Source organism: Sapajus apella, unplaced genomic scaffold (assembly GCF_009761245.1).
Source record: "Sapajus apella isolate SASKATOON/1434 unplaced genomic scaffold, GSC_monkey_1.0 scaffold29, whole genome shotgun sequence".
Lineage (NCBI taxonomy): Eukaryota > Metazoa > Chordata > Mammalia > Primates > Cebidae > Sapajus > Sapajus apella.
Window position 1 is genome coordinate 7,197,259 of NW_022436969.1, and position 27,742 is coordinate 7,225,000.

The window sequence follows — 27,742 nt, forward strand, 5'->3', positions numbered from 1 at the left end:
CAAGGCTGCAGTGAACCATGATTAGGCCACTGCACTCCAGCCTGGGCAACAGAGCAAGACATTGTCTCAAAAAAAAAAAAGAAAAAGAAAAATCAATTTAAAAAAACTAGTCACTTCCCTAAATGGACATACATAAGCAAAAAATAAAACAAAACAAACTTTGACTTTAACCTCATACCTTATGTAAAAACTAAAAATGGAAAATAAATCTAAATAAAAGACACAAAACGATGTAACTTTAAAAACAGAAGAAAATCTTGACCTGGGGTTAGGCAAAGTCCTTAGACATTGCATCAAAAAGAATGATTCAAAAAAGAGAGAGGGAAAAAAAGATAATTAGATCTCATCAAAATTAACAACTTAATTCTATAAAATACACTGCTAAGATAATGAAAAGACAAGCTACATACTGGGAGAAAATATCTGGAAATCATTTATCTGACAAAGGAATTGCAATCAAATATATTTCCTGGTTTTGAAATTTCACTCTAGTTATATGTTACTGCTAAGGGAGGCTCAGTGGTGGGTACACAGGACCTACTATTTTTATAACTTTTTTGAGGCTACAATTATTTCAAGACAAAAAGGCTACTTTTTGTTTGTTTGTTTTTTATGGAGTTTCACTCTTGTCACCAGGCTACTGCAACCTCCTCCTCCCAGGTTCAAGTGATTCTCCTGGGTCAGCCTCCCAAGTAGCTAAGATTACAGATGCCTACCACCACGCCCAGCTAATTTCTTTGGTATTTTTAGTAGAGACAGTTTTTACCATGTTGGCCAGGCTGGTCTCGACCTCCTGACCTCACGTGATTCACCTGCCTCAGCCTCCCTAAGTGCTAGGATTACAAGCATGAGCCACCATGCCTGGCCAAAAAGGTACTTTTTTAAAAAGGATATTGGGAGTTAACAAGCAAACTGACTATTTTTTCCCATCTCTGGCTAGTATTAAGTATATTCTAACACAGTATCAATGGAGCAATCACTGATAACACTTTCCTGGAGGACAACCTGACTCAACTAATCAAAAGCTACTAGAAGGAACAAACCTTTACCAAGAAATTCCATATCTAGATATAAATTTGCAAATAATGTAGTTTTTCACAGCTGTTTATAACACTGAAAAGTTGGGAAAAAACTTAAAAATAGGAAGTAAGTGGAGGACTAGTTAGTATGATATACTGAGAAGACAGAATACAATGCAGCCATAAGAAATTTAAGACATAGAAGAATATTTATTGACATGGAAAATGTTAACAATTTACTTCTATATGAAATATGTAGGCTACAAAACAGTATATACAGTTTAATACCATTTTTATGGAAAGAAAAATAGCCATATATACAAAACCATGCATAAGAAAAAATAATATAAGGATGTACATATAAAATATTAAATAATGATGGCCATCTCTGGATAGTAGAAACAGAGGTGATTATGCAGTTTTCCCAATAAATTTTCCTGTCCTCCAAACTGTATCTGCTTCATACTATTATTTCTTGGTTGTAATTAGTTTGATATAATTCTCTTCAGAAAGGCAGTTTCATTATATGTACCGCAAAGCATGCTTTTGATGCAGCTTCTGCAATTCCCATCTAAAAAGTGGATAATACTTGCTCTTATACACTGGCATATGGAGACTATTTGTAATTAATGTACTATAAAATATATCAAAGCAGGCCAGGCATGGTGGTTCACACCTGTAATCCCAACACATTGGCAGGGAGATTGCTTGAGACCAGGAATTCAAGACAAGCCTCAGCAACACAGTAAGACTGCAACTCTACAAAAAATTTAAAAAATTAGCCAGGTGTGGTAGCATATGCCTGCAGTCCCAGCTACTTGGCAGGGTGGGAGGTCAAGGCTGCAGTGAGCCATGATCATGCCACTGCACTCCAGCTTAGGTGACAGAGCAAGAACTCATCTCTAAAAAAAAGGTTTTAAATAAAGTAAAATATGCCACAGCATAGATCTGATTTTACAAAATTATTATGTGGAAAACTGAAAAATCCCCTAATCAAGACAAATTTTAAATAGAGGAAAAAAATACTATCTATCATTAGTTCAAGTTTCCATTAAGGGTAGAGTGTGAAATAGCTCCAAGTTCAGAACCGGAGAATTTTGCATCTCTCCCTGTTACTGGCCAATTGACTTTAGGTAAGGAATATGAGAGTTTTTTAGTCAGTAAAATAATAGTTAATAATTTTGTAAAAAGGAGCAAAAATAAGTTTCTCATTGTTTCCTATCTCCCTTCACAGGTCTGACATGCCAAAATTCTGAAATTGTTTAATGTTAATTAATAGTTTTTAACTTCTTTAATTATGTAAAATAACTGACTTTTTAAATTATTTTAACAGTTAAAACACAGAACATACTTTTCATAGAACCTGAGGTTTAAGTGTTCCAAATACACAAAGGTCATTCTCTGCTCAGACTCCTGATAACATATATCATTAAATATAGTTATAACAAATAATTTAGAGTTTGCATTTCAGAATCCATCCTGGTGTAAAGCTATTTACTATAACCTTACTAAAAATACCAACAGTAAGGATGTTGGATGTTTTAAAAGTAAAAGATCAGAGAAAAGAGAAAAAGACCTGTTTGTCCAATTCTCTGTGTCTTCAATGCTCTAGCACCATCCCAAAGTTGCCTCCTAATTTCTGGTCCCTCCCTGGGAAGGGAAGTCCAGGCAAATCTGTGATCAGTTAATAAATTTTAATAATTGTTTGCAATTATATTTGAAAGTGAGCAGTTAATAACTTACTGTTATATCTCAAAGTTAAATTCATTGTCTAAATGCCCAGAGGTAACTTGAAGATGAAAGAAACATAAAGGTTTGATAAGAATAGAGGGAAAAAAAATGGGGAGGGGAAGGGTTGTTTCTGTTTTTCCAATCAAAAGGTTTGCTCCTTCTCTCCGCAAAATCTTGGAAGTGAGAAAGCTATCTGGAGTGCATGCATCAAATTGATGTAACTACACAACATACTCCTGCCCTACACCAGGGTCATTCTGCCACCTCTATCTCATTCTATCAATGTCCCATTCACCACAGCATCGCTTCTATCATAGTTCTAATTCCTCAATGAAGATCACAAGAAAGGTACTTCCCGGTTGTTAAAAGAAAGCAGAATGTTACAGCAACACATTTCTGCGGTGGAAGGAGACTACTGACGCTCTATATTTATTGCTTACAAGAATTAAACAAAAAAAGCAGAGACTAGAAAATCACTTTTTGAAATTTCACAATCACCAATTTGCAACAGAAATTGAGGCATAATATTTATGCTAACAAATAAGCTGGATGAATTATCACCTCAGCACATAACTACAGATGGATACTCCTGGATTTTCACTTAATCCATTACTCAATGATGAACACTATAAAATGGAAGATGACATGAAGAAATCACAAGAAGAAACTCTCCACGATCAATCTTAAATGAACTCCTATTCCAACAAGCCATAAAGAGCAGTAAAAAGGCAATATTCATTTAACAGTATAAGAATCTCAATGACAAGAAATCAGGTATTTATATTCCTCTAGAGACATTACTTCTCCACCTAACAAAGGCACTTGACATGTACTGAAATGGACAGTTAATTCAGGTACTGCCCTGGGCAACTGTTACCTTCCTAAAATTAGATGAAGTGGTGATTAAGTTCAAATTAGTTCTCCCAAATAAGCCTGAAACACACATGAATAGATCATAAGTTCTCTATTTTTGGCAGATGATATAACCAAAGAAGAAAAGATAATGTTGGTATCCATGCTGAACTGGCTGACTTGAGCAGTCAAGGATACTCTCTCTGCACAATATATTCCATGATGACTATGGAATGTATATATAATTATAGGCAAATTAACCTTTCCTATAGTTTCAGGTATTAATGATCATTCCTCTTCTTGTCTTTTCTTACTTTTTTGTTCTTTCCCAAAGACTTAGATGACTCCTCCTGAAAAAGACACAAATCAGTGTAGCATCTTTCCATTTACATAAAAACTAGACTTTAAATCTAATCATTTAGAATATATTTATATATATATATGACACACATATTCATACATATATGCATGTATGTATGTTACAGTGAGGGTATAATCACTTTCATATGTGTAATTTTTCTGTTTTACAGGGTACTTTCACTTATAGGCTAATTTTTTTTTTTTTTTTGGAGTCTCACTCTATCCCACAGGCTGGAATGCAGTAGTGCCATCTTGGCTCACTGCAACCTCCGCCTCCCAAGTTCAAGTGATTCTCCTGCCTCAGCCTCCCAAGTAGCTGGGATTATAGGCACATGCCACCACACCTGGCTAATTTTTTTTGTATTTAGCAGAGACAGGGTTTCACCTTGTTGGTCAGCTTGGTCTTGAACTCCTAACCTCAGGTAATCCGCCCACCTCCGTCTCCCAAAGCACTGGGATTACAGGCGCCAGCCACCGTACCTGGCCTAGGCAAATATTTTTTAAACAATCAAGAATAATCAAGGAAAACTTATTTATCTAGTAGATTTATGTTTGAATAATTTCAATATAATTTCATCTATTGTCCCACTTTCCCAAGTAAGGCAGTAAAGTTTACATAAGACAGATATGAACATACTTAAAATATGAAACAAAATAAACTCAAAGTATAAAGGATGAAAGCATCTAAAGGCAGGGGAAGGGGAGATGTTTTGCCACTAACAGAGAATTTCAGAATTGTATAGATGTTTAAAGAACATCCAGTCTGATGTGACATTAGCTACAACCACTCTGGGGCTCAATTTTAGGGGGTGGAAACTAGTCTTTTCTAATTATAAAATTCTATGAACCCTGAAATCAAGGTGCGAAGGGATGAAGTGATTTGTCCAAAGTCAGATGACTGGACAGACACACTGTTTAGACTACAGTCTAGGTGTCCTGGTATGTACCACCCACATTTTGATTACTTCCTAATTTTGTCTTTTTAAAAAATTCCCAGGCAGTGATGAGAAATTCTCTAGATAGATATAGTATGAGGAGCCACTTACAGGTGAATTTGTGTAGTTCTTTTCCACTAGTATGTTTCTGGCACAGTTGTTGATATGTTTAAAGCGATCTGGTCCTAGCAGAATCCCTCCATACCAGCGTGATACTACCACCATGACATTCTTCACATTCAAAATCTGTTATTTTTTGGAAGCATAATTAGATACATAGACAGACATGTACAAATGTGAGTTTTAAAAAAGGAGAATGAAATAACCCATATATAAAATTGCTCATAAAATTTCCCAGTGACTTTAACGGTAGAGCCGTATGAGAAGGCACTGAGTGAGATTACTAACAATGCAGGGAGTGAAATGGAAGAACAGAAGGGAATCTGGAAAACCATCACTGTGTTTCACAATGTCCTCAAATTCCCAACTCTGGGGCAACTGGACAGAGTGAAGGGGAGACCATGCAGGTAGGGTTCTAGTTCCTGATAATTTCAACCAGAACAGCTAAGTATACGCAGCATTTTACCACTAGGCCAAACAACAACAAAAAACCTGCTTCTGAACAAAGCTACAGGGGCTACAGGAGGTATTAATTCCTGGTGCTACCAATAAAGTTTTCATCAGTTGATACCTAGATCCGTCTCGCTCTATCACCCAGGCTAGAGTGCAGTGGAGCAATCTTGGCTCACTGCAACCTCTGCCTCCTGGGCTCAAGCAATCCTCCCACCTCAGCCTCCTAAGTAGCTGGAATGTACAGGCACATGCACCACCATGCCCGGCTAATTTTTGTTTTTTGGTAGAGACAGGGTTTCACCATGTTGCCCAGGCTGGTTTCAAACTCCTGGGCTCAGGTGATCTCCCCTCCTCGGCTTTCCAAAGTGCTGGGATTACAGACATGAGCCACCACTCCTGGCCGTCTTCATCAGTTTGACATTTGTTAAATGATGCCCTTAATGTGAAGCCCGCCAGTCTACGGGCCTGACCCACAAACACAGTTCCTATTCAAGGGAAAGGCCTTGTTAGAAAACAAACCTCCACATACAATAGCAGAAAAAACCAAGTAACTACCTTAGGGAAAAAACAATCCAATCTTAAAATTAATGGACAATAAATGATCACCAGACAGATGAAGAAAATCCAGCAGCATGAAAGAGAAAGGACAAGATAAACAAACTAAAATGGACCAGAAAAAGTTTTTTAGGGGTGAGAACATCTTAAAAGAGAAACTCTAATTAATATAATCAGAGAAATTTTAGAAGATATTAAATCCATAAAAACAGAACAGGATATTCTTAAAAAGGAAAAACAGAAAACAAAAAAGAACTCTTAAAAATTAAATATGTGGTTGCTAAAATAAATTTAAAATTCAACAGAAATTTGGACAACAGTCAAGAAAATGTCTCAGAATATAAAGACAATGAGATGGACAACTTAATAAAAAATTTTTAAAAATTCTGGATCTATCCAGAAGTTCCAATATCCAACTAATAGGAGTTCCATAAAGAAAAAATAGAAAAAATAAAGAGAAAGAAATTGTCAAAAAAAACAAAGTTTTCTCAAAGTTGAAGTCAATCTTCTATTGTCTATGTCCTGAAAGCATAGCACTTCTTATTAATTATTTGCTTTCTGTCCCAATCCACTGGTTAAAAATTTCACTCAACATTTTAACATCAACTACTGATTAAATCAAATATATCTTATGTTACATAGTTCAACTGATTTAGCTATTACTAAATGGAGCTCTGTTTTGTTGAGAAATTTTATGGCTCATACAGAACAGGATTAACAGTTTCCTTACACCTACCTCCATGAGATGAAGAAGACGCCCGCCAGCTGCTGTTTCCCCATCATCCTCACAATCCTGTAAGAAGGTCTGTTTATCCTCACAATATATTCTGCAAATACATATAACAGCATTATACTTTGAACCTAAAATATTATAATGCATGTTATTTCTCAATACTTCTGATCATTTTGATTACTTCCAACATCAGCATATTCATTTGTCTAAATCCTTCTTGAAATATGTATTATTTTAGACATATATTCACTGACAATTTACTATCCAGTATGTTTGTCTTTTTATATACTTGGGAAAGCTAGGAATCAAAAGCATCTCCTTTATATCAGAAATGTTGCTATTATGGGAAGGTGAATTTACACGTGACATTCCCTTTACTTCATTTAACACTGAAGTTACAGAGAGCAATCATTGAAAAACATTTATTGAGAATACACTCTATAGAAGCAATATAATAGGCATCAAGACATATTATAAAAGAAGTAAGCAGCATGCATCTGTCTTCAAAGAGCCTTAAGATATAGGGAAACAGGCCAGGCGCAGTGGCTCATGTCTGTAATCCCAGCACTTTGGGAAGCCGAGGCGGTCGGATCACGAGGTCAAGAGATCGATACCATCCAGGCCAACATGGTGAAACCCCATCTCTACTAAAAAATACAAAAAATTAGCTGGGCGTGGTGGCGCACGCCTGTAGTTCCAGCTACTCAGGAGGCCGAGGCAGGAGAATTGCTTGAACCCGGGAGGTGCAGGTTGCAGTGAGTGGAGATCGCATCACTGCATTCCAGCCTGGCACCTGGTGACAGAGTGAGACTCTGTCTCAAAAAAAAAAAAAAAAAAAAAAGATCCAGGAAAACAAAAAGCATATATAAAAAAAGAAGGCAATAAAACCAACATAAGGTAATATTTTATACTTTCCTCTCATCTTATTCCACCCATCATGCATTTCTCTATTTTCTTCTTTCTGAGTAAGAATGTAAAGATTTATTTTTATCTTTAAACTTTTCCCCTGGATGGTTACTAAAAAGAGACAAATCATGGTATTTTAATCCATTTAAACGACCTAGAAATTTAGTATTTGAAATAATAATGTAGGCCTATAATATAGTAAAATAACCTTGGCAAATATTAGTGCTAGAGATTGAAAGAAAATTAGTGTCAGTTATGGTATGCCATCTGGTGGATTTCTAAGGGCCCTACAACAGCAACATGCGGAACTGGGCAAATGTAATAAAGACACCCTCCCAGCACTGGCCATAAAAAGCTGTAAACTTTTAATGTAAATATTAAAAGCTATAAGAGGTCATCTACACACCTAAGTCAATTATGTTACCTTACAGCAGTCACATTCATTCACTCACTCATCCTTCCTTCCATCCATCTATCTATCCACTCAATAAACATTTACTGACCACCTACTATAAACATTAAAGTTAAAATACTATGAGCACCTTTTAGCCTTTTTTACATAGCTTAGATACAAGATTGTTGAAGCACAGCCACAGCCATGGAGTAATGAAATAAACAAATGAAATTGGATTATGGAATTCAGCTCTACCACTTAACTATGGGATCCTGAAAAAGCTAACCTTTTTACAGTGGTAGAACTGCTAACTACTCAGAGTTAATTTACATAGTTTTGGCACAGAGTAGGCACTCAAAAAACATGTAGAATGAACATTACAACTTTTACAGCCCATTCTAATGACTGAGAACACAGTTGAATTCCTCATTTTCCTACTAAAGGTCATAACTGATTAAGAAAACATTAAAATTCTGTCTAGTGATACTCCATTAAGAAAGGAATTACATAACAAATAATTTTAAGTAAGTTTTGGCACTAAAAGAGATGTGAAATTAGTAATATTAAAAACTCACCTACTCAAAGTGATAAATCTTTGAGTTTCAGTTTCAGATAGCAAAGATTCTACAAATAGTCTCAATCATATTTTAAATTTACACCAAGTCCCTATGTTCTGATTTATTTTAGGACTAAACTATGTTCTTTTGAAGTCTTACAAATTTGCATTTTTTAAATGCCCTTCATCTCTTCACTTACAAATCAGCAAAGATGCCTATAAAAACCTTAATTCCCAAAACTGAAACTCATGTAGTAAAGAGGTACTCTTAATTCACTGCTGATGGGAGCATAAATTGGTTTTAAAAACCTTTGGGCTCATGCCTGTAAATCCTTGCACTTTGGGAGGCCAAGGTGGGCAGATCACTCGAGCCCAGGAGTTTTGAGATGAGCCTGGGCAACACGGCAAAAACCCTGTCTCTACAAAAAATACAAAAATTAGCTGGGCATGGTGGCTGGCGCCTGTAGTCCCAGCTAACTTGGGCTGAGGTGGGAGGATCACTTGAGCCAAGATTGTGCCCCTGCACTGCAGCTTGGGCAACAAAAGGGAGACTCTGTCTCAAAAAAAACAAAACAAAACAAAACCTTTGCAAGAAATTGGCTATATATCAAAACTTTCAAAAATGTTCACGCTTTTTGATAATTCTAAGAATTATTTCTTCCTTTAATTATACTCCCATTTCATTTCAAAAAAGAATCTCAAGCAACCAAAGCCTATTCTGAGGAAATAACTTAAAAAGTATACAAAAACATTCACTGGACTGCTCTTTATCATCGTGAAAAATATGAAAAACTAAAAGGAAATGGTTAAATTGTAGAATGGCACCTCAAATAAATATCATACAGCCATTAAACAGTATTTATCAAGTAGTTATAATAGCATGAAAAAGTTCTTTTGTTTAATTAAGAAAAAAGCAGGATACAAGGGTAAAGCATTGGGAAAAAATTAACTTTGTATAGAAAAAGTAAAAAAAACTCAGAATATTGTCAATTGCATCAGATGGCAGAAAATGCCAGATTTTTCCCTTCGATTTTTTTTTCTTTTCTGCAGTTTCCAAGTACTCTATATGCCTATTACTATTATAATGGAAAAAATACATAATAGTTATTATTTTCTAAAATCATGTATCATTTACCTTCATTTTTTATAAATTTTGTATACTAAAAATTGTGATGATTACTCACCTGTAGGCATAGATGTTGTGGGTGGCACTAGCTATTTTCTTATTCTCATACAATTTGGAAAGAACCATTTTCACCTTAAAAACAGCAATAATATAAGTAAGTAGGCTTTATATTTGCTCTGTAAATAAATGCTAGAAAAATGCCTTAAAGCATGTTGTATTAAAATAAATAGCCACTTAAAGAGTCTACTATACTCTGAAAAAGTCATTTCCAAAGTTTCCTTCTCATTTTAGGGGCAGAAACTGGTACTCATAATTGGTATAAAAATGACAGAGCTGGTGTTTCTGAGCACAAATTATCAACAAATATTTCGGTACTATGTCAAAGGAAAAATGTGTTCCCCACATAAAGAATTTTAAATGCAAATGTAAAAGCTTCTAAAAACTAGCTCTGAAATTTACCAAATGTATACATCCAATGTAGCAGGTACACAATAATGGTACGTTCCAAATGTTATAAAACCACAACTTTCTCTGCGAGTCAAGTAAGGTTTATAGAGGAGGTCACATGAGCCAGGTCTGATCAGTGGTAGTTCTTCTGCACCAAAAAGACATTCCACACAAAGAATAGGGCTATATACAAATACAGGGACTGAGTAGTGAGATTTAGCAAATAAAAATATATGACATCCAGTTAAATGTGAATTTCAGATAAACAAGTAATTTTTTTACTATAAGTACATCCCATGCAATAATGTTTACCTGAAATTCACATTTAACTAGGTATTCTATATTTTATCTGGAAACCCTAGCAGCAACAAAAAAAGAGAAAAGTTCAGGAAGTTTTACAACAGCTTTAACTTAGAGTATGAAACTGATGATAGAAGATCTGTCATGAATGATAAGCTAGGGCCGTATTACAAAGGATCTAAGTAATAAGTTTAGGTGTTCCCTTGTAGACACTGGAAATCAGCAAAGATTACATGTGCAAAGGTGGATAAGAGAGAGAACAGAGTCAAACATGGTCAGATTTTTCAGGAATGTTGTCATGGCAAGAAGTATGGAAGAAATATTGGAGGCAGGGAACACTGAGCTGGAGTTGGGGACACCAATTTGGATCAGGAATTGTGCAACCTTCTGCTTATCATTTTTTAATCTTTCAGGTTCTCAAATTCTGATCAATAAAATAGACAATGACCTCTAAAATTTGTTTCAGCTCTCACAAATTATAATCCTGTAAATCTAAGTGACTATGATCAGAAACAGAAAGAGGATCCAGAATGAACAGATTCAGAATTAGAATGAACTCAGAGGACCCTGGGAAGAAGATGTGACCAAACACGAGGGACAAAATCATTTTCCTGAGAGAAAAGACTGGAAGTCTGCACCAAAATTTATGATCTTGACCACAAGTCAATGAAGAAAAGGGCTTCCTCTTTCAGAAAGTGAAAGAGCCTGGTTCAAAAAGCTGTATCCCTGAAGGTCAGGGCTTTAAAGAGCTTCAAGAGTAGAGTAGCTGCAAAGACCAAAGAAAGGGACTCATACCTAAACTCTATGGTAAATGAGACTTTTTAAAAAATTTAACTTTATATAGGTAGTATTGAAATTGCCTCATACATCAGTAAAATTTAAGCTGAGCTAGATTATAGAATCAAGGAAGAAGAAAAGGATTCTGCTGAAAGGAGAATGAGAAAGGCAAAGATCTAGGAATAGTTTTTGGCTAAAATCTCTCCCATTTATATCCCTGGGTGGAAATAAGGTCACCTAAGATCAAGAAGCACAAAGGAAAGTAAGTCAGGTAGGGAGGACTTGGTTTAGCCAGTCTGTCTACTGTCCCCTTTGTTGAATAATAACAGAGGAATGGACATAGTTTCACAGAACTCCCATTCTACAGGACAAATAATTCTTTTTGACAAGATATTAAGCATCATAATTTGCTATAATAACACAATGTTTCTTATTTAAAGATTCATTAGAGGGTTAACCCCTAATCAGAGTTTAGATATAATTTTAAAAGCAGTGACAAGCCTGGCTCAGTGGCTTATACCTGTAATCCCAATACTTTGGATTGGGAGGCTGAGGCAGGAGGGCTCATTGAGTCCAGATCTAGGCCAGCCTGGGCAACATGGTGAGACACCATCTCACAAAAAAAGAAAGAAAGCAGTGACGAACAGAAACAAAACAAATCTTCTGTGATTCACAGTTATTTGGGAGTAGAAAAATGGACAAATAATTTTTATCTTATATGAAAATAAAGCATAAAAGTAAAAATAAGGGCATTATTGCAAAATCATTTACTTAAATTACTTTAGTAAAATATCAAAGTGAGCGAGACAAAAGAACTTTACCTGTTTGGGACAAACTACTGGAGCCAAGTGTGCCTGAAAAGTACTTCTTCGGTCTGTAATAGGAATGCCATGATCAATCGGAGGTAATTCTTCTACTTCTAGAAATGTAAAGCATTAATTTTTTTAAAAAGTCATACATTCAAATGTTGAAAAATGAAATGGGGAGGAGCTGGGAAAGAAATGTAAATTATATAGTAAATCAACTAAAATAATCATTCATCATTATCTACCAAAATTAAATGTAAATTATAATTTTAAGTAAAAAGTTTCTAAGTATATTGTATATAAGATTAAAATATTTGACTTATAAATGATCTCTACCTGCCAAGGTTACCCAGAAGAAGCAGTGGGTTGCTACTAAAATCCTCTACTGCTGCAGTCAGTAGTGTAAGTTGGTACAATATCTAACACAATACATAATTTTTAAGAATGTAAAGGGGTCCTGAAACCAAAGATTTATAGTTGCTAATATAAAACTTATTTATCAATTTCACTGTTGTTAGACCTCTGAGTTGGAAAAACTATGAATTTATATTCTTTATATTGTGTAACTACAATATAATATCTTCTGCTAATACAACTGTTCCTACTTCATATGATGGAATACATCAATAATATATCCAACTGGTATTCCATAAAAGTATCATGATTTTCAGTTATTACACCTCTTAAACAAGTTTAAGAATCACTAATTAACTCTCAATTCTGTTGAGACTTAATCATCCTGGCTACTACTACCTGCCCTACTTAGGATGAAAAGTTATTCAACACAAGAAAGTAGGTTTATGTAGGGAGTTAGGGACCAGCCTGGTGAACATGAAGAAACCCCATCTCTACTAAAAATACAAAAATTAGCCAGACATGGTGGCATGTGCCTATAATTCCAGCTACTTGGGAGGCTGAGGCAGGAAAATCACTTGAACCTGGGAGGTGGAGGCTGCAGTGAGCTAAGATCATGCCACTGCACTCCAGCCTGGACCACAAAGCAAGACTCAATCTCCAAAAAAAAAAAAAAAAAAAAAAAAACTGAACTCAAGCTGGGCACAATGGTGTGCTTGTAGTCCCAGTTACTAAGGAGGCTGTAGTGGGAGGATCAACTTGAGCCCAGGAGTTTATGGCCAACTTAGGCAACACAGCCAGACCTCACCTCTCAAAAAAAACTCTTAAAGGCATTTTACTAGCTTTAATTTCAGGGGCTCCACTTTCAGTTAATGTATTTGTATTGGGAGCATAGACTAAAATTTAGTCCTGAGACATCAGAAAACAGCTAAGGATCTCAATACAGAAATAAAAAAACATGATGTGAACTAAAAACATTAATAGCCTTTCTTAGTTTCAATTTCTTCCATCACTAAATCAAAACTCTTGAAAGTAGGGGGAAAAGAGTAAATTTACATTTTTTCCTTACCATTTTGATAGTCTCAGCAAACACCAAAACTGCCAATAGGCAGGAAAAAAATAAATCTCAATTATCTGCAAATTAGTAACTCCTTCCTAAAATTTGAGAAAATTAGTAAATTTCTCTATTATCTCAAAGAATAATACTACCAACCCCACTCTCCTCAAAAGAAACTAGTTAGTAACATTATACCTGTCCGATTTTCACTGATATCAAAATCCAATGCTTTAACCGAACTTTCTGGCTGACATGCTAAAATGAGATCATCTTCACATTCAACATCTTCCTCTTCAGTTTTCTTCTTTACATCTGGGCCTATGTGAATATGAGACACGATTACTCCACGAAACAATAAGAAATGATGCTTTTTAAAAAAAATCACTGGGTCTTGGTTTCTAAACACCACTCTTCAACAGAAGGAACCAGCACTCAACCCCTAGGAGAACTGGTTGATTTCTGAGTTGGGGCAAGGAAAACACAAGATGAACCTGGAACATCATGTGGATCCAGAAACCAGGAAATGCTTTAAAAAAGCTGGGGCTTATAAAAAGAACACAGGAGCCAACCTAAAGGGGCTCTTAAAGGTGAAAGCTAGAACAATTTGAGCAACAAAAAAATAATGATCGTATGGCATTTTAATCAATGGTTGAAATAATACACATGACATAAATAAGTAAATAACTGATATAAATAAGTAAATAAACAGATAAATAAATATATAAATTGGGAGGAGAGACATCCTTTTCTCACCATAGAATTCCAATTACTAAATGAAGAAGGAATGAAAACAATAGAAAATCATCACCAGGCAAACATCACTGTAATAAATATTATTGACAAGATCCATGGATAGATACTAAAATTAGTGGCTGAAAGTTTAAGGAGAAACAGGACATTAGCATAGCTTCAAAATATCTCCCTCAAGGTACAAGGACAAAGATAGTAACTGTACTGGTTAATTTTACATGTCAACTTGGCTAGGCTACAGTACCCATATATTTGTTTATTTTTGTCTGACACTTAGTCTCACTCTGTCACCCAGGCTGGAGTGCCGTACACAATCTCCACCTCCCAGGTTCAAGTGATTCTTGTGTCTCAGCCTCCCAAGTAGCTGGGATTACAGGTGTATGTCACCACACCTGGCTAATTTTTGTATTTTTAGTAGAGATGGGGTTTCGCCATGTTGGCCAGGCTGGTCCTGAACTCCGGACTTTAAGTGATCTGCCCACCTCAGCCTCCCAAAGTGCTGGGATTATAGGTGCAAGCCACTGTAACCAGCCTCAGTACCCATATATTTTGTTAAACACTATTCTAGATTTTATCTGAAGGTATTTTTTAGATGACATTAACAATTATGTCAGTTGACTTTGAGTAAAGCAGACTGTCTTCTATATTGGCTTCATCAAATCAGCTAAAGGCCTTAACATTAAAAGACTGGCCTCTCCAGAAAAGGAAATTTTTCCAGCAGACTATCTTTGTTTTCAAACTGCAACATTCACTCTTCCCTGGGTGCCCAGCATGCCAGCCTATCCTGAAATGTTGGACTTGCCAACTTCCACAACTTTATAAGCCCATTTCTTAAAAAAAAAAAAAATATATATATATATATATATATATATGTGTGTGTGTGTGTGTGTCTGTGTGTGTGTGTGTGTCTGTGTGTGTGTGTGTGTGTGTGTGTGTACACACACCTGTAATCCCAGCTACTTAGGAGGCTAAGGCAGGAGAATCGCTTAAACTCAAAAGGCGGAGGTTACAGTGAGATCATGCCACTGCACTCCAGCCTGGCTGACAGAGCGAAACTGTGTCTCAAAAAAAAAAAAAAAAAGCCATTATGATATAAATTACTTAATATGTTGCACTATGAAAGACACAACAGCATTTTTTTGGTATTCTTGCCATTAGGAAGAAGACCCAGGCATCTAGGATCACCTCCCCCTTGACTTCCACACTGCATTTCAATAGAAGAAAACGCTAGCTCCTAAATCATCTTCCTGTAAATAGCAGGCATGGTGTTGGGGAATCTCTCTAGAAGACATTGTTTTTACTTAAACAAGATCAAACCCTCACCCTACTCCTCCATCAACCAAGACCCTTTCATATGTGATTTCTAAAACTGTAAACCCAAGACCCTTTCATATGTGTTTTCTAACACTGTAAGCCCAAGACCCTTTCACTTGTAATTTCTAAGGCTGTGAACCTAAGATTCTTTCATGTGTAATATCTAGAGTGTAAGCCTATATAAAGGCAGAGCTTCTCTTTGTTAGGCAAGTTTGGCGTTTAGACAAATTGTTGCCTCACTCCCGGCGGTAACAAAACCTCTTCCTTCCTAATTTGGTGTCTGAGAGGTCTGTTTCTCGTAGCCGCTCCTGCTTCAGCCAAAAATGGCTAATCTCACTCCAATCATGAGAAAACATTTGACAAACCCAAATTGAGGGGCATTCTACAAAATAACTATCGGTAGTCTTCATAAGTGTCAAGGCTGTAAAAGTCAAGGAAAGACTAAAGAACTGTTTATAGACTAAAGGAGAGTAAAGAGAAACAACAGTGGAATGCAATGTAGAATCCTAGACAAGATCCTACAACAGCAGAGAGGACATTTGTAAGTTTGTAAAATCTGAATAAGCTCCTTTAGTTAATAATATTGCACCAGAGTCAGTTTTCTGCTCTTGATAACTGTATGATGGTTATGCAGGATGCTAACAGGAAATCTGGGTAAGAGATATAAAAGAGCCCTTGGTACTATTTTTGTAACTTTTCCGTAAGTTTAAAATTAGTTCAAAAGTTTTAGAAATTGTAAATAGCTGTGTAATTAGTTCAAAATTAGAAATTTCTACACTAAAAAATATATAAAGAATAAATCTACACTGAAGATTAACAGTAAAATCAAAATGAATTACTTATTCTTACTTTTTTTTTTGATGGAGTCTTGCTCTGTTGCCCAGGCTAGAGTGCAGAGATGCGATCTTGGCTTACTACAACCTCCACCTCCCGGGTTCAAGCTATTCTCCTGCCTCAGCCTCCTGAGTAACTGGGACTGCAGGCATGCAGCACCATGCCTGGCTAATTTTTGTATTTTTAGTAGACATGGGGTTTCACCATACTGGTCAGACTGGTCTTGAACTCCTGACCTCGTTGTGATCTGCCTGCCTCAGCCTCCCAAAGTGCTGGCCAAATTTCTTTTTCAATAAACACTAGATTCGTTTGAAATTAATATCTCAGCTGAACGCAATGGCTCATGCCTGTAATCCCAGCACTCTGGGAGGCCAAGGCAGGTGGATCTTATAGAAAGAAATAACTATAATTACATGAGTAAACTTTTCAGAGAAACTTGGATTTTACAATATACAAACCATAAACCAGAATACAGATTTTCATATTAAATTTCAATTAGAGTATCCACATAAAAATATAATTACTGTAAGTAAAAAGAGTATTGATAGTATTTTTCAATCCTACCTGGTTCTGTCATCTGAGATTTTTGTATTAGAACATCTCTTATTTTCTCCACCCACAGGTAAAGAATACTTTCACCGATATTCTGTCTAAACAAAATTAAGGGGAAAAAATTTGTTATTTCAAAAATCGCCTTCTCAGATTCAAGAAGATCCAGACATTTACAATCCAAGACAGTGTATACAACCTAAACATCTCTTTTTAAAAATAATTTATAAAAACCTGGAGTTTATCAACATTTGTGTCTCAGTATTTAATATAGGTTATATCAACATTAAAGATTCCAGTTGACTCCAAAATTAACATGGCTTACTTTAAAATAAGCAGAAGAGTTATAACCAAAGAGGAAAATAAACATTTCTGAACTAGATGGATTAGAGAAATATAAATGTGACTTAGTTTCTATAAGTGGATACAATTTTTCAGTATTGATGTCTGATCATTGCTTGCATTTTTAAACTTTTAAAAGAATTTCAAACCACTTGGCACACTTATCATTTAGTATGCTTATTTCAACAAGAAAGAATGCAAAGCATATGGGAAACTCCTTCAGGGAGTCAATTTACAAGACCTAAAAGACAATTCAACAATGTTATTCATACCTTGTTTCTGACAAAATATTCTATTGCCTAAATTCATTCATTTTGGTTCCAAATGACGTTTGGTTGCCTCAGATAACTAAATCCATCTCAAAGGATCACTGAGAAAAACAATGTGTCATGGGTTTTAAAGTCATGTCCATAGTTATGTTAAATGATGGCAACAGCAATAAAATAAAGGCCTAAGTGTCTGCTCTTTAGAGAATGACACTAATCGTAGATAAGCACGGTATGTGTTTAAAGATATCACCACACTATTATATAGCAACACCTCACCTCCTTCCTCTAAGTTTCCCTTGAAACCATTATCTCTCTTTATCACTACTCATCAGCACCCACCAAAACTTTGAAAACAAGCAAAGGGAAGAAAACAACATCGTTTTCAAATAATTCTATACCCTCAAATCCTCCCCATCACACTCACAATTCCTAATACTAAAACTAAAGACTTGTATTGGTTGATATAACAATAAAGCTATTCACTAAAATGCACTAAGCTATGTGAAGTTAAACTAATCATTTGATCTGAGTTTCAGTCACCTAATTTTCAATATTATAAACTGGATGAGATGATTTTTAAAATAAGAACAGCCCAGGGCCGGGCATGGTGGCTCACACCTGTAATCAAAGCATTTTGGGAGTCCCGGGTGGGCAGATCACCTGAGCTCAAGAGTTCAAGACCAGCCTGGGCAACATGGTGAAACCCTATCTCTTAAAAAAATACAAAAATTAGCCGGACATGCGTGTGCCTGTAATCCCAGCTACTCAGGAGGCTGAGGTGGGAAGATCACTAGAGCCTGGGAGTGGAGATTATGTCACTGCTCTCCAGCCTGGGCAACAGAAAGAGAACACTTCTTGGAAAAAAAAAAAAAAAAAAAACAAGTCAGATGTGGTGGGTCACATCTGTAACCTTAGCACTTTGGGAAGCCAAGGTGGGAGGATAGCTTAAAACAAAGAGTTTGAGATCAGCCTGGGCAACAAAGTGAGACTCCATTTCTAGAAAAAAATTCAAAAACTCAGCCAGGCACAGTGATGTGTGCCTGTAGTCCCAGCTACTTGGGAGGCTGAGGTGGGAGGATCACTTGAACCTCAAGTTTGGAGGCTCAAGTGAGCTATGACTGCACCACTACCCTCCATCCTGGGCAACACAGTGAGATTTCATCTCAAAAAAATATAAAAAACAATTGTTTTAAAGAACAAAAAAATGATAGCTGCTACTTTAGTGCTTACAACATTATCCCCTTTTCTTACAGATAAGAAAACAGACACAAAGAGATGACCCTATTTAAAGAACTGACTCCAAAACCCTGACAGAAACAGCCTTAACCTCAGCTTGACTGAACTTTAGAGAGGCCCATTCCGGACTCTAGGCCCTTATCTCCCTTTTCTTAGAGTAATTTCTTTAGAAAACTTGTCATTGTAAATTTCTTCTCTACCTCTTTGAGATATATGTAAATCTTTTTATAAAAAACTTTAATTGGTTTTACAACCCAGGAAATATCTTTCTCCAGGACCTAGGAACCATCCCTTTGAAACACAATCATTAAAGAAGACAGTGCCCTTATCTTCCAGTCTCTATGGGAGAATAGCAGGCTAACTTCAACAGGTACTACTTGGTAAACACAGACGGCCCAGTCACAAAGAGAAATATTTGCAAACTCAACAAAAACTCAATATCCCAACACACCTGATAAATGGCCCCACATAATATCTTTTAGTACTTTTCCACTAGCTCATCCTGGCCCTTAAAAACCCTTCCGCCTTTTGTTTCAGAGGAGTTGAGTTTACACTTCATTCCGGGCTCTTTGCCTTACTGCAATGGTCTTGAATACAGTCTTCCTTGTCTGTTTTAACTTTATACAGTATAATTTTTGCTTCAAGAAGCCTCACTTACCAACATTAAAACCTAAGACTCCATTATATATCAAAATGTGAAGAGATGTAAAAAATTTCAAAAATTATTTTCTTGGACTTCTAAATTATTTCTATAATAGATCATCACAAAATCAAATACTATAAAAAACCTGTAATCCTTTTCATTTTCTCTAAAACAGTATCATATTCTAAGTATTTTAAATGTATTTACTTTTTGTTTTATCAAAAGTTTCATTTATTCAAAATATTTTTAAATATTTAAAATATTCATATGCAAAATATTTAAATAAAAAATTAAGGGCATAGTAGCTCATGCCTGTAATCTCAATAATTTGACATGAAGAGGCAGGCAGATTGCTAGAGGCCAGGAATTTCAGACAAGTCTGGGCAACATAGTGAGACCCCTTGTTTACAAAAAAAATACAAAAATTAGCCAGTGGTAGCACACCTGTAAACCCAGCCACTCAGGAGGCTGAGGCAGGAGGATCACTTGGGCCCAGGAGGTCAAGGCTGCAGTGAGACATGATCATGCCACTGCACTCCAGCCTGGGCAACAGAGTGAGACTCCATCTCTGGAAAAAAAAAAAAAAAAAAAGTGGGTACAATAACCGAACTGGTCTACATCTAATCAATCACCAAATCCTAGCTTATACTTTTTTAAGTATTTCTTTAACTGACCTTCTCCATTCTTCTGGTTCCCTTTACATAGGAATCCACTATATCCCTCCTGAATTACTGACTGCTCTTCTAAAGAGTCCCTTCTTCACAGACTTACTTTTTATTTATTTATTTTTTTGAGACAGTCAGTCTCTGTCACCCAGACTGGAGTGCAGTGACACAAACTCGACCTCCTGCCACCTCAGCCTTCCAAGTAGCTGGGATTACAGGCAAGCCCCACCACACACAGTTAATTTTTATTTTTTTAATTTTTATAGAGATGGGCGGGGGGGACTCTTACCCATCTATGTTATCCAGGTTGGTCTCAAACTTCTAGCTTCAAGCAATCCTCCCACCTCAGCTTCCCAAAATGGTAGGATTACAGACAAAAGCTACCACACCTGGCCCATGTTTAATTTTTAAACACCAATATTTTCCACTTGCTGCCCTCTACTGGAATTATATGGAAAATATGATTAAAAGTTGTCACAAAAGGCCAGGTGCGGCGGCTCACGCTTGTAATCCCAGCACTTTGGGAGGCCGAGGCAGGCAGATCACTTGAAGTCAAGAATTTGAGACCATCCAGGCTAACATGCTGCAACCCCATCTCTACTAAAAATACAAAAATTAGCCAGGCATGGTGGCACATGCCTGTAATCCCAGCTATTCAGGAGGCTGGGGCATGAGAATTGCTTGAACCCGGGAGGCAGAGGTTGCAGTGAGCCATGATCACACCACTGCACTCCAGACTGGGCAACAGAGCGAGATTCAGTCTCAAAAAAACAAAAAGTTGTCACACAAAAGTTTTAAAAATAAAGCCAGGTATGGTGGTATGTGCCTACAGTCAGGAGGCTACAGGTGATATGTGCCTACAGCTACTCAGGAGGCTGAGGCATGAGGATCACTTACGGCTGGAGCCCAGGAGGTCAAGGCCAGCTTGGGCAACACAGTGAGACCCTGTCTATTAAAAAAAAAAAAGCTTTAAAAGATGTGTATTTCTACTCAGACTACATGCATGAAAATAATACCTCTGGACCAAGGTTATTCAAGCACGTTTAATAAACAAAGCATTATGGCCCATACTCCACCATTACAACAAACTGTATTGTAATCTCTGATACTTCCTAAGTCTCAAACAGCTCAAGCGAACTAGTTAAGGAGAAAAGGAAAGTTGTGTCCAGTGGGAAGGTATCGTTTAGTAAAAGGAGGACTTTGTGGATGGGGGATAGGAAGTGGGGAGCCACTTCTGAGTACATGACATTGTACATGGCTAAGAAAAAAATATAACTGATAAATGTGATTAACATGATGGGAGCTAAGTGTGGGAAGATTTTCAAGAAAAAAGAACTGGTTAATACCACCAAAAATTAGGCAAGAGCTGAAAAATGACCACTAGATGAACAATTCTGATGTTAACGGTAAACAAATCTGCAGTGTACTTACTGATCTTATTCTACTTGAAGGGGGGGGGGGGAGGGGGTGGGTGGTGGTGGCAGATAAATTAGCAAGTAAGAGTAAATAAAGGACTATAGAAAGAAGTTTGTTGGGGGCACAAAAGTTGGAGTGGCCAGTAAGGTTAGGGAGAAATATCAGAAAACATTTGATTAAGGAAATAATTTTATGCCAAAGATAACAGAATCACTAAATGGGGACCCAAGGAAGACCATACTTGCTCTAGGCAGGAATAAGTGAAATGGATTCCACAATGACTTACCATTTTCTAATTAAATATTTTGGGAGGAAAAGAAACCTGGCCTGGATCCCAGGGACACAAAGAGGGGCTGTCACTGTACCAAATGGAGTGGCCACCTAGAACATATAATACAATCCTTACTAGATCCTAGATTACAGTAAAACTGATATTCCAGAACATTATTTACTAATATATCTCCTTAAAATTAAATTAATCATAGTTATATCTTCTCTAGACAACTGCATTAGCCCCCTAACTGATGTCCCACATCTATTCTTGCTGCCTTCCAAACAATACTCCAAAAAGAAATAGGATGATCTTTTTTAAATGAAAATATTATCATTGCCAGGCACAGTGGCTCACACCTGTATCTCTGCACTTTGGGAGGCCAAGGAGGAGAATTGCTTGACGCAGGAGAATTGCTTGAGGCCAGGAGTTTGAAACCTGCCTGGACAATAAAGCAAGGCTCCATCTCTACAAAAAAAATAATAATTTTTTAAAAAATTAGCTGGGGGCCGGGTATGGTGGCTCATACCTACAGTCCCAGCACTTTGGGAGGCCAAGGTAGGTGGATAATTTGAGGTCAGGAGTTCAAGACCAGCCTAGCCAGCATGGTGCAACACCCCCTCTACAAAAATACAAAAATTAGCTGTGCATGGTGGTGGGTGCCTGCAGTCACAGCTACTCGGGAGGCTGAGGCTGGAGAATTGCTTGAACCTGGGAGGCACAGGTTGCAGTGCGTAGAGATCATACCACTGCACTCCAGCCTGGGCAACAAAGTAAGACTCCAATTCAAAAAAATAAAAAATTTTTAAACAATTTTTAAAACATTAGCTGGGCATGGTGGCACACATCTGTAGTCCCAGCTACTCAGAAGTCTGAGGTAAGAGAAATCGCTTGAGCCTGGGAGGTTGAGACTGCAGTGAGTCACTATTGCACCACTGCACACCAGCCTGGGCAAGAAAACAAGAACCTGTCTCAGAAAAAAAAAAAGAAAAGAAAAAAGAAAATCTTATCATGGCACCCTACTACTTAAAATCCTTCTCTGCTTCCAACTATTCTTAGTATGAAGACAGAATCCTTAACATAATCTACCAAATTCTGCAGGACCTGTCTTGCCTACTTCTCCAGGTCCTTCCCCCCATCTCATCCTGTCTCTCACTGCATATCACCATTACTGTTTCCTGTAATGTGCCAAGCTCCCTGACATCAAGCCTTGTGTTAGGGCCTCTCACTGAAATTATCATCCCCTAATTAACTCCACTTTTAAGTCAAACATGTCATCCCTCACCTCCTAGACTATGTCAAGTCTTATTTCAAACTCAATTACTTTTGCATATCTTCCTTTCATAGAACTTACCACAGCTACGGTTTTATATCCATTTTTACAATGTTATAAGTAATATCTCTCCCCCACCATAAATTCTAAATGCCATGAAAAAGGGCACTTCTATTTATGCTAACCATACCTGCACTCAGGATCTAGTACAGTGCCTGCCATGTAATATTTGTTGAATGAAGGAATGAATGAAAAATATAGCCTATCAATAGATTCTTAGTCTTATGGCCTAATACAAGAGAAATTACTATTCAAAGTACATAGACATTTTAATTTCATTCTACATAGCCTATAAAAATACCAAAGCAAGAGCAGTATCTCTTAATTTACTTTCACAAATTGGCTAAGTGTTTTTGTTTTTTAAGTAAGATCCTTTTAACAAATTTTTTTTTTTAAATTTATTGAGATTGAGATGGGGATCTCACTATATTGCCCAGGCTAGTCTCCAACTCCTGGATTCAGGCAGTCCTCCCACCTCAACCATCAAACCCAGCTTGGCTAAGTGCTTTTTTATAGTTATTAGCGCTAAATATTACTATATTCTTCTATCTAAGTAGACAATATCAAAAGTATAAAATTATATAGCAAACTGTTGAAGGTCTCTTCGAGTGAATCATTTTTGTTAAAGCAGAAAGGGTTCACAAGTTTAACAAAAGCCCACAATATAATCACTAACAGAATTATTTTTAAAAATCACCTGTCACTTACATATATATTTCTTCAAGGCTATTTGATAAATCCGCACGTTCTTGCCCTTTAAGCCAAGGAGCACTAAGATTAAATAAAATACAATTAAGAAGATTATTCAAGGATTATGTTTATATCTCTAATTACTGATTACATCACAAATAAGATTATTTTTGGTTTTAAAAAAATTATTTTCATTAAAAAGCAGTCTTATATTTATATAAATCTATATAGTTGCAAAATGCTTTCATTAGCATTAATTCATTCAGTCTTCCCAAGAAACCATGACAAAAGCCACACCAAAATTACTCTATTTTAATGATTTAAAAATTGGCTGGGCGTGGTGGCTTACACCTGTAATCCCAGCACTTTGTGAGGCTGAGGTTAGTGGATCCAAGGTCAGGAGATCAAGACCAGCCTGGCCAATATGGTGAAACCCCATCTCTACTAAAAATACAAAAATTAGCCAGGCAAGATGGCACATGCATAGGCATGATGGCACATGCATACAGTCCGAGCTACTTGGGAGGCTCAGGCAGGAGAATCACTTGAACCCATGATTTAAGTGAGGCAGAGGTTGCAGTGAGCCGAGATCACACCACTGCACTGCAGCCTGGTCAACAGAGTGAAACTCTGTCTCAAAAATAAAAATAAAAATCAGGGGTAGGTTCATAGGGTTTCATGAATCTGCCCACATTTATTTATGTGGCAGAAAAGGGTCTAGAATCTAAATCTCCAGAGTCATAGTACTTGCTACAATGCCAGGAATTCCCCATTTTTTCTAACTGGTGCCTCGAAAACAGCTCGTAAAAAAATAATTCTGAAAAGGACATTTATTTTTACAAGCATTCTGTATCTACCATTTGCAGTAAATAAAAATAAAAATTTATAGAACCATTATTAATAGTAAGCATTAATGCTACAGTTTTAAAATACATGCACAAAAAAACTAATAGGTAAAAATTCTAGTAATTGAGTTTTTTTTTTTTTTTTTTAAGGCTAATTAAGTGAAGCAGTAGGATTGAAGAAGAAACAAAGAAATCTGTAACCAGTTGTGATCAATTACTGGTTATAAACCAATTACTGGTCTACACGCAGACCAACCTAGTAATTGAAATTCTTATGCAATTCTGTTCCCAAGGGTTTATAACATATTACTAGGTGACGGGGCCAAGGTAGATGAAAGATCACTTGCATCAATAGGTCATGATTCATAAAGACTAAGCTTGGGCTGCTAAGAAGATGGTTCCTCAACATCAACCAGGGAAAGGGGCAGGGAGAAACACCAGAAGCATCACAGTTAACTTCTGGAAAGCAGGCAGTCTTAGAGGTACATCAAGGAACTGGGGCTAGGTCAGCAAAACTAGGATAGGAGAAACTCTAAGGGCCAGGGTTTCTACATTACTAAGCTGTTTAAAAAGGAAAGTTTCCTTCCTCATCTATAAAGACAATTCTGTAGCTACTTCACCTCTATGAACCTCTTTTGCACTAAGTGGTATATTTCATTGTTTTATAGAATTTAATTTTTTATTTAAATGTTCTATACCAAACCCAAAAGGTATTCTTAATTTCTATAGATATTTTTTAATAAGGCATTTTATCTAAATGCAATATACAGTATACAGAAATATCTTTCAAAGTATAATCTTTTTATAACAATATAAAGGTAGAAATACAGCTTACTTCAACTGATAGATAGGTGGAGCTGTACCTGGGTATTCATCTGGCAGCATCACCTACAAGGCAGGTTCAAAAACAAATCTGTTTACACTTCATCAAGGTTCAAAAATAACCATATTTATTAAGCTGGCAATTGGATAAAAGGGTGAGGAGGATGAGATGAAAGGAGAAGGAAAACTGAAATATGGACATTATACCCTGACCCAAGTGAATGGAGTGGCATAATATTTTCTGGGTAGTTTTCAGACGAAATACTACAAAAATCCTAGGGAACACTATTAACTATATGAAACAGCCAACATATAATAGAGAACATACATTATTTCTTTTCAAATTGTATTATTATAAAAACACTGGCAAAAAGTTGAAAGTACATACAAGCAGTCATCAAAGATTAAGCACTAAGAAAAGCCATAGCTGATATTTTCATTTATTTTATCCTAACTACAACTGATAATTGATCACTGATTCTTAATAAAGAAATGAGTGTCTACTCTATGAGTCACCTACATTATTAACCTCTCCTTCCTTTTAAATGTTAGCCATCTTTCCAGGTTTAGACCCTTTCCTTGTAAATGAAGAGAATAATGAAAAGAAACAAAACTAACAGCCTCACAAGGGTACATTAACACTTTTAAACAATTAAAAGAATTGGGATAAGACTGAAACTATCAATTAATGTATGATTTGAAAGTGATCTAAGATGTAACTGCCCATTTAGATAATCACTGACAGATGCCAACAACAAAGATAATTTAGAAAACAGCAAAAATAATCATTAGAATACAAAAGTCAACCATATAATTAACACTGTAACAAAGACTTCAGGGAAGGGGGAAAAAGTACCTGCAAGCAAAGTGTCCATTTGGGGTCATCTATGTCGTCGCTAATTCTAATACAAAATATTTTGGCACAGTCATCAATGACACACCATTCCTCCCCATAAATGGCTGCCATTGCTTCAATTTCCTCATTCTGAAAGAAACGGATTTTTTTAAAGTCAACAAATGTACACATCTTAAATTCCTATTCTTAACTACTTTGCAAGGTATTTGCATTCAACATTACCAGTGTAGATTCCTAGATGAGCCTTAGCAAGCCAAATGTTCTCAAGAGCAGGTCACCATGTTCTTCTCTGGGTGACTGGTTGCTAGGCGCTACTCCAATGACTGGAGCCAGCCTTGCTATCGCATTACTGTGCTTATGGCCACTATTGAGCCAAAATATTGTATGCAGTCCTATACTTTGTAATGATCATTCACACGTGAAAAGACACACCTATCTTCTCTGTTCCACCTTCTCTTTTTTAACAGGTAATCTCCACCCCTGACTCCCACCCCTCAACAGCTCTGTCCCACATTATCTGTGTACTCCTGCTGGGTGTCTCACTCGTTCTTTTGGATTCAATTTTGTGTGGGGGGATGGGGGTGGGAGTACAGAGGGCTTGGATAGCTGGTTGGTTGGTTGGTAATCAAACCCTTAAAACATTTCATAAATTATTCTTTGGGCTTCGGGTTAAAAAAGAAAAATAATTATTCTTTGGGCTTGGGGTTAAAAAAAGAAGGACCTAAAGGGAAAAAAATGGGAAGCAAAGTATGGATTCGACTTCGTAGCATTTCATTTTGTACTCACAGCCCTGTAGGAAAAGACTTATGATCGCCCACGTGAACGAGGCACAGGGAAAGCTCGATACTAAGGACAAAAGGAGTAAAATTCGGTAGGCTCTCGAGGACCTACAGGATTTGGGTTATTGCCCTTTTGCCAAAGAGAGAACCCGAATTCTTAAGTGGTTTGTCCAAGACGACCCGGCGACGGCAGGGTGGGGAGCGAAACCCTGGTTTTTGCCTTCGGCCCAGAGCTGCTTCGTCGCGTGTTAATGGTTGACGAGGACACCGTCCGAGACAGGCCGAGCCAGCAGCCGCCAAGGAGCTGCCGGCCTAAGAGAGCTCGGCTGAGGGGAAGCGCCGGGAGAATGGTACGCTGTGGAGCAAATGGCGCGGCCAGTGCTGGAGGAAGCCGCGGCGGCCCCGGGCAGAGGGCCCCTCGGCTGAGGAGGACTGGAATGGCGAGGCGAGCCCGAGCCGAGCCTGGAAAGTCAGCACCCCGCCGGGGCCTCACCTGCCTCTGGTCGCTCCCTGCGTCCCCCTCAGCCATGTGGCCCCGGGAGCAGCCCTGCAGCCGCCGCCTGCCAGGTCCGGAAAGCGGGGGCGGGGCGCTGCGGCTGTGAGCCTAAAGCTGACTGCGGCGAGGCCCGACCCGGAACCGCAACCCT

The 27,742-nt window shown here is 37.1% G+C and overlaps 1 protein-coding gene across 5 annotated transcripts; it reads right to left on the reverse strand.

Moving 5' to 3' along the window:
• Positions 1-1,206: 1,206 nt before the first annotated feature.
• IMPACT (impact RWD domain protein) lies at positions 1,207-27,742 on the reverse strand. 5 transcript variants are annotated; one of them, XM_032293161.1, is made up of 11 exons: positions 27,589-27,742; positions 26,317-26,445; positions 25,474-25,526; positions 23,812-23,874; positions 16,944-17,029; positions 13,677-13,799; positions 12,086-12,183; positions 9,799-9,872; positions 6,762-6,852; positions 5,009-5,143; positions 1,207-1,590 (listed from the first exon to the last, which is right to left on the reverse strand). In XM_032293161.1, exons 1-11 carry the CDS (start codon positions 27,622-27,624, stop codon positions 1,525-1,527), a joined length of 954 nt encoding a protein of 317 aa, XP_032149052.1. In that variant the 5' UTR covers positions 27,625-27,742; the 3' UTR covers positions 1,207-1,524. The 5 variants fall into 5 exon arrangements, with proteins under 5 accessions (XP_032149052.1, XP_032149051.1, XP_032149053.1 ...); XM_032293160.1 differs by having other exon boundaries at positions 1,207-3,952; positions 27,589-27,741; XM_032293162.1 differs by lacking the exon at positions 27,589-27,742 and adding an exon at positions 26,539-27,556 and having other exon boundaries at positions 1,207-3,952.

What these genes read in the sequence shown, in the direction of transcription:
- IMPACT (XM_032293160.1), bottom strand. Translation starts at nt 27,624, where the DNA reads ATGGCTGAGGGGGACGCAGGGAGCGACCAGAGGCAG. An exon ending in ATCTCAGATGACAGAACCAG is followed by an intron (nt 13,800 to 16,943) that starts GTAGGATTGAAA and finishes ATATTCACATAG; the next exon opens with GCCCAGATGTAAAGAAGAAA. An exon ending in AGAACTACACAAATTCACCT is followed by an intron (nt 3,953 to 5,008) that starts GTAAGTGGCTCC and finishes TGTCTTTTTCAG; the next exon opens with GAGGAGTCATCTAAGTCTTT.